General features: G+C 34.2%; 1 protein-coding gene across 1 annotated transcript; it reads right to left on the bottom strand.

Annotated features, from left to right (window-relative positions):
* Nucleotides 1–4,132: 4,132 nt before the first annotated feature.
* On the bottom strand, nt 4,133–12,930 carry LOC137400092 (N-acetylneuraminate lyase-like). Its single transcript, XM_068086400.1, has 8 exons — nt 12,840–12,930; nt 11,901–11,962; nt 8,585–8,655; nt 8,055–8,197; nt 6,436–6,604; nt 5,549–5,694; nt 5,258–5,383; nt 4,133–4,474 (listed from the first exon to the last, which is right to left on the bottom strand). Exons 1-8 carry the CDS (start codon nt 12,927–12,929, stop codon nt 4,274–4,276), a joined length of 1,008 nt encoding a protein of 335 aa, XP_067942501.1. The 5' UTR covers nt 12,930; the 3' UTR covers nt 4,133–4,273.
* Between the last annotated feature and the right edge of the window lie 27 nt (nt 12,931–12,957).

Genomic DNA, 12,957 nt, shown 5'->3' with positions numbered 1-12,957 from the left:
ACATTCAGAAGAAAATTTTATGCGAACTGGTGTCACTAGTCACTATAGTTGATATCGGCTATTGTGTTCAAGTTGAAGCGTTACGCGTCTCTATTCTCACGGTCTGTTTGCCTCTATAAACACCAAAACCACACTTTCGCTTGATACGGGTGTTTTAGTAGCAATCAAGTTTTGTTGATTTTAATTTTGAAACATCCTAGCTGTTATATCAACTCAGACATCAAAAACTCTTACAAATGATAAAAAAATACTTACACTTTTTGATAAACTCTACTGAAAGTTTGTGCAAACTCCTCTTTAATACTATTTAGCACATGCTAATTACCAATGTAAAAGTACGGTCACAGACAACGACTAGGTTTCAGTGCATCTTTATTAGAGATGAGGGATAAATAAAAAGTGAAACTCACTCATTCCATTGTCCTGTAGTCCTGTAGTCCTGTGGTCCACAGTGACTACTAAGCTGTGGGTAATCTGCAGCAAGGTGAGAGCGTCACAACAAATTCTAGTCATCGCTGGGTATTAGAGTTTTGCAGAATGTAACAGAATAATTTGTTATTCTGTAGCAATATATTACTATACAGTATTACATAATTACAAATTGTTTGATACTATAATAGTATTTGGTATTCAATAAAGCTGAATATGTAAAGAATTGGGAGGCCGAGAGAGAGCCTTTTAGAGAAAGAATGATAAATTAGTCAACGCTGTAATAGTATTGGGTAATCAATAATTTTTGCCAAATCCCATGCGAGTCGCAATAGCTTGTCTTTGGTAACAAAAGTTTATGGTCTTACTGTCTAGTTTAATTTAGTTTTTTACCATCAGATGGATGCACTTCCTGTTGCCGATCGCAATGCATGTCGACAAAAAAGAAAATATAGACAGAAAAAAATCAGAAGGGCAATAGGGCTAACCAAATAGTCTAAGACTTCAAATAACAACAAATCATCTTGCAATAATGATGCCATCACTCATTTCTTTTCTCAAAACAACACAACTTCATTGATTCAAGAGAACAGTGTAGCTGGAAAACATGGGTATACAATAATCACTGCTTTACTCTTCGACTTAAGTTAAAAACAAATTCATCACACCTGTTGAGATTTCTCGCAAACGAAGAAAACAAATTAGTTTTCAAGTTTGCCAAACTTTGCCTCAGAGTTTAGTAATGCTTATTTATCAGAAATCTGTTGTTGTTTAACTGCTAAAGGCTGGTATACACTGTATCGAACTATATATACACTGTATGTTGGAGTTGTCCTTTCAGCAAGTGTTTGTAGATTGCGTGCATTGTAGACCGCTGACATTACTTATGCCGCGCAGATGTGTCAGGAAACATTGCATCTGTTAATAATACTTCCCGATATCTCATTGTGCATCCACAACACTGCATGCAATGTGCACTACTGTCACAATGGTGATTGGCTGCCATAGCATGTTTAATCTGTATTTCCCTTCATGATAGTTGCTGCAGAGACAGCATTTCATCATTCTAGTGATTCCATTGTGGAATGAGAACACTATACCGCAAACTATTTACTGATGAAAATGCAGATGGGCTCCTGATAGTGTGAACAACGTTGTTGCAGATGATCACCGATACAGTGCAGGATTATTGCCAATTACTGGCTGGTACACACTGCGATACAATGACTCAGTGAAAATATTTTGCTAAATGTTCCTGACACAATGATAAAAACATCTGTGAGGTTCGGATAAACTTGCTCTTTCCAATGATCAGCTTATGGTTTGGTTACAGATGGTTTCTGTGACGTTTACACGGGTTAAAAATCACCTTTCTTAAAGAGAGATAATCCCTTCTACTTGACTCACTGCAGATAGGATTATGATGATTATCAAATTATCCTATCTAACCAAATTTCGCACCAATTTGTAATATTTGTATTTGGCCTTTCACACATATAATAAACATCATTTTCTATTTCGTGACACCAACATACTACATCCACCATCATATGGTTCAGTTTGTGAACTTTCTGTTACTACAAACTTCAATTCACTATCCTGACTCCTCCGCAATACTATTAGATTATCAACTTTTAAACACACTTTTGTTCAACTCATTCAATAATTCCTGATTTCTGTCTTTTCATTTTTGTTTTAGCATGTAATGAAAAACATTATTTTGGTGATGATTACGAATGTCAATGAAAGTTGTACATTCGTTTGAAACTCACTTCGTACAGATATTGCTTCAATTTGCAAATTATTTCCTTCTAATATCCGTAAAACAGCAACTTGTGGAAATGTCTGTAAGAAAAAATATAGAAAATTCTCAGGTGTACAAAACTTTATGCACACAACTGTAATAATAATAAATATTAATAATAATAAACCAGAATAACCAGTTTGATGTTAACAATATGGAAAAAAGTATAGAGCTACCAAAAGTATAGAGCTACCAAAAGTATAGAGCTACCAAAAGTATATAGCTATACCTGTATCCATAAGAGAGAGTTGGCAGTGCATACATGTACGTTTCTAGCTGTCTCTATATCCCTCTCTCAACCACCTGTCTTATCCTATTGTGCAGTGGAGCTATGAAACTGTTTGGAACACTCTCAGATATGCTCATCGACATTGCTTACAGCAAGCTCTTCAAAAAAGCAACAGTTTCAAGATTGAATTCATTCAAGTCATGATTGCTATATCTATAGGCTTATGCGGCAGGTAGAAAAAAGTGATACAACCCGAACTGCATCTCAAGTTCAAGGCCAATTTCTTTGCAGCATCAGAGACTTGTCAACTTCAGTATAAAGTCTTGCAATTTTGCCAAACTTGCGTCTGTTTGGAAAGACTGCACTTTGTATTTGCAAACTGATTTACAAATTGCACGCTTGCCAACTTTTAATCTGACTTGTCGATGGCTAAATTGAATAATTGTAAATATACTGAACTCTTGCTAGCTTCATTATTAGCCATTTATGAAGCATGCTGAGCAGCCTGCTATGAAGGGGATGCAAAAATAATGTTTTAGAAAAGGGGTTGTCATACCGTGTTTTTAAAAAAAGAGCAACTCCTGTTTATCACCAGAATGAAAATTTGGCTACAGTGACAACACGGTATATTATTTTTTAAAACTTTTGTTTTTTCTAAGGTAAAAGAAAATTACCGCAGCAAACTAAATGTTTTAAAAGACCTTCAATAAAAAGTAGATTTGGCAAAAAATCATTTCTACAGTTGATGAACCGGCTAATTCAAACCTCTCTGTGACTCTGTTCAAAGTCTACTCCTATCATTTATTTAACATTAAATTAACAAAATGCTGGTAGTGTGAAACTTTTAGAGATGTTTGGTGTACCTGAGCCGTTTTACCATACGGACAAACATAAATATTTAGAAGGAAAAGTAAAGGAACTGGTATCATGCAGGACCTATTATATAATTCTAGTTCGTTTCAGTTATAATTAATATTTTTTAAGTTGTTTGTCATTTTTGTTGACATATAAGGCTACTGACTAGAGTAATCATAATGATTGACACTTGTGAAAACTGACAGACTCATTTAAATGTTCAATACTGATAGTGTAATGTATATATATAAACTTGTAAAACTCTGCTTTGAAAGCTGCTTGAAAACTTTACAATGAAGAAATACTATAGGTGGCATCTCGAGTTCTTCCATAAAAAGTTCTTCCTTAAAAAGTTCTTTCATAAAAGAACTGCTTTATACCAGACTTGAACTCGCGACTTTCAGCTTGATAGAATGACACTTTATCACCGATGCCAATCGGCTTTTTTTCAAGGTGTAATTATACAATGTTGTTATAACTGAAATAAAGATCAGAATATATTTATTGACACTACAGATTATTTTTTTATACCATACATGCACTGTGGCCTACATATAAACACTTACAAGCAACTGTCATAGTTCTCTTTTACTAAGTAATAAACTTGACCTACTTATAAAATGATTTCAAAGTATCTAGTAGAAAGTATATGCTAAGCAGTAATAAAGTAAGTCGGAAGTTATTGAAACATACAGCAAAGAGATATAGCGCAGTGGTACAAGTTATATATACTGTCAACCTGCTTCATTCGATACAGAATGTTTATTTCATGCAGAAAAGGTTGATCTTCTATTTATAATTCAGATGAGGTTGAGCTTCGTGGTATAATGAATGCACTTGGCAGAGTTTAAAAAAGTACTAGAAATAGGACTACCAAACTTAGAATAGTAAAGAGTCTGTAACTTGCAAGTACACCGAATAAACTGAATACGTTTGCTTGCTGTCTGGTGCCAAAGTTAAAAATTTGAGTCAAAAAATCCAATAGCGTTTAAATCTTTTTCCAAATCAACATATTTTTCTTTGTCCAGTTCAACTAGTGGTAGGCGAGGGGAGCCAAGGTTACAGCCCATCATCTGTACTATAGCTCGTGATGCTGCAAAGAGTCCTGCCCCTGTTGCATATTTGGCTCTTATTGCAGCTATTTCCATGGTTTTCAACTACAATAGAACACACTCATAAAATTTTGGCTCAACAACAACGCAATAAAGGAAGTTACTACAAGTAGAATATAAAACCATTGCTGAGATGCATACAGCTGAATATGTGGAGAGTTGGAAGGATGAGAGAAAGCATTTTGGGTGGAACTGAATAACAGATTATTTAGTAGTACATGTATAATAATATTGGGTAGTGAATAATTCTTGGTAAAACCCAAGCAAGTCGCAATAGGTTGTGGTAATACTAGTTTATAAAGCTACTGCACAGTATGTTAACATCAGTAATATTTGTTACTAATCTCACTACATGAACATAAAAAGGTGGACAGAAAAATAAGCAGAAAAATCAACTGGTTTAGCCAAATAGCTGAAGACTTGAATGACAACAATCGACTTTGAATTTACAATGCCACGAGTCATAGCAATCACAGTTTTGCTCCACGAACTGCATTTTGCTCTATGACTATAGTATTACTCTATGAATAAAGTCTTGCTCTATGACTAAAGTTTTATTCTTTGGCTAAAGTGTTACTTTATGACTAAAGTTTTGCTTTATAAGCAAAGCTAAAAACAAATTCAACAAGCTTTCAAATTTTTACAAAAATGAAGCGGACAAACTTGGTCTCAAAGCTTGATAATGTCTATTAATCAAAAGAACCTCTTGTTTGTTGCTTGCAGAAAGTTGAGCTAATAAAAGCAAGGTGTAAAAGCCTGTTTGATTTGACCTACAGTATTTGGTTATTAATTATAGAACTACCTGTGACCAAAATTAGCTGCACATACCTGAACATTTCTAGCTGTTTCCAAGTCACCCTTTTCAACTGCTAATCTTATCTTATTGTGCAGTGGAGCCATGAAACTGTTTGGAACGCTGTCAGATATGCCCATCGACATCGCTGGCAGTAGGGTCTGCAAAAAACAACAGTTCCTAGATTAAATTCGTTCAAGTTGAAAGTACTATATTCATAGGCGCATGCGGCGGGTGTAGGAAAGTGATGCTACCGATCATATTATCACACAGAGAAGTACACGTAGTCAAATATTTATTTTAGTAGCTCATAGTATCACACTTACATCATCGCTGCCAAGTAAAATATGAAAGGATTCATAATCAGTCTTGTGGCATCTAACAAGGCTGTTGAGCTCAGGAGAAGAGTGTTTAATTCCTACGAGGTTTGGAATCTCATTCTTCGCTAGCTCGAGGAACCTGTAGTTGTCCACTGTAAGGAATAGCCAAAAATTATATTTCATGTACATATGAAAATAAAGTTACTTGTATGCCTTTATCAGAGATGTGTCAATTTTTCACAAGTACGTACATTTTAACATAGTTGTATTCCCGAAATGTTGGGCTTTTAGACTACGCAAGACATGGGGTTTAACATTTTTATTAATAGATAGTCTATACTAGCCAAATGCCTGGCATTGCATAGGTAATAAAATAATTACCTACTGAATTTGAGTAACTTACCACCTCAGCTAGTTAGTAATCTCTACTAAAACAATTGCCATGTTTGCAGATGGCTTAATAATCTTTCCGCTAGGCATAATGGTCAACTGTACTAGTTAATAACCCCAAGCCCTTTAAGTGTGAGCATTTTAACTGATATCATGAATATCATGACTATTTGTAATCACCATGCTCCATTGGACACCTAGTGTAAAGGTTATGTTAGCTGCGTCTAGATCTGGATGTTCCGAGATCAAAGCAAGTGTAATATGGATGTTTGATTGCTAGATTTCAATCGCTAAATGAAAGCGCAGGAAAGAAACAAAAGGACCAACAAAAATGCAAACAAGCACTGAGATTCAGATATATAGATTATATATTTTAGTAAAAACTTTAACAAATAGACTTCTTTGGGATGCTTTCGCTAATCGTTATGAATTCTTATTAGTATGAATATAATGCCTTATATTGTAAGGTGCCTATATAGTGCCTTAATTGTAAGGTAACTTACAGTAGACCTGAGTCATGAAGTTAATATCATATAAGTAGAAGGGGGTGTTAGGTGCCTCCTTCGCTACCAGACTCATGTATGCCACAAGATCCTCAACTTTCTGTGGTTTGAAATAGTTGGGAGATATGCAGGCTATAGCTTCAGCTCCAACTGAGGCACAATGCTTGGCCTAAAAAAATTTAATTAAATATAATCTTACACAAATGTTAGTAGATTTTACCGAAAGTTTCAGTATTTCTCTATGATTTGCAATGTTTTTGATGTTTGAGAAGTTTTAAGATTAAAATTGATGAACCATGATCACGATTAAAATGCTCGGAAAACAAATACATAAAAAACTACACCGCTAGTTATCATTGTTGCGATAGATGATATCGGCTATTGTGTTCAAGTTGCAGTATTACGCATTTCTATTCTTTCGGTCTCTTAGCAACTATAAACGTCGTAATCACACTTTCATCTAATCTGGGCATTTTAATAGTGATCAAGCTTTATCAATTTTAATTTTAAAACATTCTGAAAGTCGGATTACCTCGAACATCAAAAGCAATTGCAATTGATAGAAAAAATACTGATACTGTGGGTTAAAATTGACTAAAAATGTTATGCGTGTATATCTTTAAGACAAGCTTATGTTTCGGCTGTAATTGCTAAAAAGATAAATTTAGAACCTAGCCAGGATAAGACAGCCTGTCTTATCGTCTTATGTATTGGCCAAGCCCTCATCTCACTAGCGCTCTCTTTGCATAGGGCACAGGAAATGTTAATACATCATAGGGAGGTAATCAGTACAGAGACTACAAAATGAAAATTCAGTAGCTAGCTCAATCCGCGAGTTCTCTCCCAGTCACAACCTGTGGCCTTTCTACAAATCACATGCTACTTGTTCTCTTTCAGGTGTTCTAGGTTTGCCTACATGCAAAATGTAGTCCAACTCCACAGAGAGATGTCTGAACAGCATTAATTTTAACATTTATCATACTATAGTAAGGATTTTGGGGTTGCCTAGTTGCTAAGATTAGTACTCTGACCAGAGCCAATGCGCCATCTGCAAAAAATTTAGAGATGAAAGGGAAACTTTTAAACTGAATGGTTAATATTAATGTATTAACTGGTATTTATTATAATATGCAATAACATATAATTATATGTCATAATTATATATTATTAATAATATATATTAATTATTATTATAGTAATATTAATATATTGCTATTATTAATAATACTATCAATGGTAATAATTAGTAATTCGGACAAGTGCTCAAGAAAGATCAGGGAACAACAGTGGATAAGCTACAATATAATGAGTTTTTGCTACATGTTTTTAGCACGCTTTATTAGGAATTGCATTTAGTTATAGTTGCTAACTGTTATAACAAGTTCTCAATGTTATCAATTTAAAAGCAATTCATTCTTATTTGTTTCATATTTTCCCAGGTAACTTTAATGAGCTTACAAAAGATTTTGTTTTATTATTTGACTTGAACTCACAAATAAAAATTAATAGTTTTTTTGCGCTAACTTTATGAACAACATTTAGATCAATCAAAAAAGATACCCTTTTATAACTATAACATATTACTTTTGATACCATAAAGCCTTTTAGTGCATACTGACCAGTTCCTGACTATCTCTAAGATTGCCTGCACCAATATGGAAAATCATGTGCTCAAAAGACTGTTGATTATCAAGCCACGCCTCTGTTACATCCTTCCTCTCACTCACTGTCATAGACAGCCCTTCTCCGGTTGTTCCATTTACTGTACAATGAGATAGTGTAGTCTTTTGGTCAGAACTTGATAGATAAGATGTGAACATGATATGGGAGAATTTACATTAGCGAGGATACCATTGGTCAGATATCTTGTAGATTAGTGCTATATACTTATAGCCTGTTCTTCATTGTTTTACTCCAATTAGTCTTACCAGTTTCTCTTATTATTGTTATACATTTACACTTTCTTAAGTTGGAACAAAGTACTGGTACCGATACTAAACAAAAACATGCATCATACAATAGTAAAATACATATTTTAATTTCGTCAAATTTTTTTCTAACTTAGGTGACACAGCCAGCTATTCAAATGTAACTGCTTTTGTAAGCAACACACTTGAGTAACACTTAACACACTTAGAAAGCAACTCACCAAATATACTGGGCACATCACATTTTTTCAAATGTTCTACATAAGATGGTAGTTTTTTGATATCCACATTTCTACAACAGTCAACTGCAATGATGGTATTTCAAAAGTAATTTGCATGTACAGGTAACGGCATAGATGATGATATCAAAGACTTTATACTTAATTTGCTAATAAAACTAATAAAAACAATAAAATGACGTTTTTGTGAGTTGTGATAAATTATGAATATTATTGACAGATTTTGGCTCAACGGCATGCATCTTTTTTAATTATAACTTATAGAATTTATATCTTATTGCAAAACTCTCAGCGGAAAAAAAGGATAACAGTTACTATAACAACTTCAAAGCCGCTTTGCTTAAGGCTTTCAGTACTGACAGTTATTCAGCATATAATCAGCTTCTACCATCTCAGTACAGTTAATTTTAGCCTCAGTAAAACAGCTAGATTAGAGAGCTTTAATGGCCAAAGCTAGAGATACACTTTTTTGTAAAAGCCAAGCTTGGCGTGCAACAGACTGGCAAAGTAAAAAAAAAGTTATTTCTGCTGAGGTCATGCACATTATGCAAAAAACTGTATGACTCAAAAACATAAGTATGTAGGTTATCAACAAAAACCACTTGGATATTATTCTTGTGACGATGAAGGCCATGTAGTTTGAAAATGTGAGAATGAGCAGAGAAATGAGCAGAGATGATCATCCGCATCGGATGTCACCTTTATACAGCAATAACTTTAGTGCTTTCAATTACAAGGTCTAAAAAAGTTATTAATGTGCTGAATTAAGAACGCGCAAGCTGCTATGCAGAAATTTTACAACTATTGAGAATAATAGAGTGTTGAGTGGCCTGATGTTGCTCAAGTTATTGCTTAAATGGACTTGATAAAGCATTTGGGTAGAGCCTTTGTGAACTCTGCCATGGGAGTAAGATTTGGGGAACCCAAAGATTTGGTGCGACAGTGGGTTGTAAAAAATTCACAAAGCATAGAAATGATGACGGATTCAGCAACCGTTCATAAATGAGTGAATGGAGTAATCCCGGATAGCCATTGTTCAAAAGTTAGTGGTTTAAAAGGATGCTTGTTTAGAAAGAGCCTCAGAGTGATTGCCGAGTTAATCAAAACCTATTTAATTGAACTCAATATTATATTGGTCAGCTTGACAGGCAATAAAGCTGATGCTTTGACTAGAGTTCTGCAGTGATGGCTTAGGAGAATAGAATAACAGATCAGATTAACTGCACATGTAAAAGCATCAAATTGTGATGTTTCAAATATGTTAGCCTTATATTTGCTGAACTTAGCTAAATGTACCAAACTCATCATTTATATATGTAAAAAAGGATGAGAGTAGCTGTGGCCATATTTAGGAAGTGTTTCCAAAGAATTTGTCAAAGGTGTAATGCGAGAGTGCTTAACTTGCAATTCAGGATTGATCCAGCATCAACAAAATGGAGCAAGGGTGGGGTAAGTGTTGAATAAACTTAGTACAGATTAGCTGTTAAAATAATTAATGCCAACTATGTATACTATTTAACAGTTATAGACTGCAGTGGCAGTTGCTTCGCAATGTGGTATCGGTTAAAAGATGAAAGTCAGTGACACAGACTCTGTTAAAAGTATTTTGCGAAAGAGAACCACCTTAAGAGTCCTTATCTGATAATTGACCTTGCTTTCGAAGTGATAAAATTGTGGATGTAATGAAAAAATGGAATTTGCATCAAAAGTTTAGTTGCTGGAAATGGAATAATTTACTACAACCACAAGACTATTAAAAGAATGGCTAATTTCTTAGGCAAAACTGTTAACAAAACAGTATTGTGGTATAACAAAACACCCAATAGCAAAGGAGGCGTAGTATCACATCAAATACATACTTATCAACATAGATGCCCTGGTATACATAGAAATCCAAGTAAAGACGCTGACAATAACATAAGTGAGTATGAAATTGGGAACTTGAGAACTTGGTATATGTGAAATCAGTTGATAACAAATGCCCCAGTATTAGGACTGAGGGGTTTGTAACATCAATAGTGTGAGATAACAGAGTGGAAATAAATTAGATGAACAGACACGGGTTGGATATTCGATATTCGATATTCAAGTCTTAATAGCGACTCAGCATTCTCGGAGAGCCCCGAGCTGGCTATTGATAATACTATATGAAGTTTGGTCTTGATGACAACACTATTGGGAATGAGGATGATGATATGAACTTACTTATGAGGTCAGCAAGTAACTGGTGACAACCCATACATTATGGAGATGCTTATGTCTAATAGCTTTTTACAGTAAACCGCTGCTATTTGATTAAATAGTTGTGTGTATATATTTGCATGTATCATTGCATATTTGTGCATTGTGTATATTTGCATATATTATGATCTAAAGGTCAATGAGTGATGTAAGATGATTAATTATATTTGTGTAATAATTTTGCTTTCTTACAGCATCTTTTGTTTATTATATGCTTGATTTAAGCTTTTTGATTATAATCTTTGTTGGAAAGCTTAAAAAGCTTATGCAACGTTTGCAGGATGTCAGTTTTTCCTATGAATGAAAATAAAGTTGGTATACATCAAGTCGGTGTAAAACTGTACAACCTAATCTCCATATAGGGGTTGTACAGTTTTAGAGGTGTCTGACAGTAAAATATAATTACATGAAATATCTCTCAAGATATGATATTATAGTCATAAGGTTTACACTCTTTATATATGGTGCAATGAACTTCTTCATGCCTATTTTCAAATGGTTGAGTGATTTTGATTAATACATTAAATTGTTACTTTTATGCCAAATTTTTCGATATACATGAAATGTGACTTATTTTTCACAGATCATTATATGGGTAAGTATTTGAAATGGTATCGTTGACAGTGTCTAGTAAAGTCTTGCGCAGGTCAATCTGATGGGCTTATAATTTGTTTTGTTCGAAAATTTGATACTGGATTTAAAATATTTGTCAAATCAAGGAACACTGATGCCACGGTTTGACAAGTTTAACCGGGTTAACTACAAGAGTTGGTACGGCAGTGCACTGTATTAGTTAGTTCCAGCAACAATTTGTTAAAAGGCCTTCTAGTTAGCTGTGAAACAAAAAGGTGTCCATTTGTAGCATAAAGTCACTTTGAGATACCGCAACATCACAGAAGCATCATAATTTCTGAAAACATTAAAACTGACATGTTTAGTAAAAAAGAAAGAAAGGTGTGATAGATTAAAAATACCAAAATAAGAAAAGGGGGTACTGTAGAAATGAGAGGTGGAACACTATATGTAAAAAGTAATCTCTTTGAGACATCACACTCACCCATGAGAAGTGAACGGTGTAAAAGGGGCTACAATGCTTCCTCTTGCCTTGATGTCAGCTGACTGCAAACATGAAGTTGTTAAGAAAAGTAATAGGATACTTTAACAAGATTTCTAATGCTAGAATGTTTGGCATGCACTATAAAATCTTTGTTATTCAGTTGTATCATCCGGGAGCAGGCTCATGAGTGAGTACTATTTTCACTTTAATCTATAACGATAATTTTTTGTTATAAGCTTTGCATGCGCCTTTTCGTAATATTTTAAAAGCTTTTATCAGTTTGATAAGAGCAAAACAAAAACTCTGCTAACATTTAAATTTGCTGGTTTATAAACTATTGCAATATACTGTAGTTTGTAATGATATAAAAATTCCCGCCAGATGCAGCTAAAAAACTAAAAGAATGACAATGCTTTCCTACTTATAAATCTGTTAAGACTAGTTTTTGCTACGATTAGTTTTCAGTTTCGAACTAATATCCTTAAAAAACCTCCGACAGAAGAAAACTATGTAGTAATAATACATGACCCCAAGAATTAAATATTTCTTATAAAGTTATAGTCTTTATAGTCTATAGTTTATTGAGTAGATAGCTGGCTATATAACTATAAGAAAATATTTTTTGTTTGTTATTAACTTGTTTTGACTTACAAGCAAGTGAACCAGACTTCTAGCAGGAAGTTGTTTGACTTCGTGAAAGTTGACAACATCAAAATTAGGAGTGAAATTACTTACGGATAGTCAGGTTATCATTAAAAAACCGAATAAAATTCGACACAAGAACTGCCTTTCTGACTGTTCAGTTAAGTAATAAACCATGCTTGCTACTCTCCCGCTCACCAGTTTCTCAGCACACCACCTAGCGTAAGTGCTCAATGCTTTCAAAACAGTCTCTTTTGAAGAAATGATTACCCTTCGATAACAAACTCTACTACTCACCAGTCTACTAGCCTGTCTCCTAGTAAAGATGTTAGAGGCTCCTTGGATGATATTCTTTAGACATTTGTGTGTGCTCCTACTAGAAGCCATATTATCCTATTTCAGTGCTGATTGGGCT

This window comes from Watersipora subatra, chromosome 7 (genome assembly GCF_963576615.1).
Source record: "Watersipora subatra chromosome 7, tzWatSuba1.1, whole genome shotgun sequence".
Classification (NCBI taxonomy): Eukaryota; Metazoa; Bryozoa; class Gymnolaemata; order Cheilostomatida; family Watersiporidae; genus Watersipora; species Watersipora subatra.
This window is presented reverse-complemented; position numbering and strand designations above follow the sequence as displayed.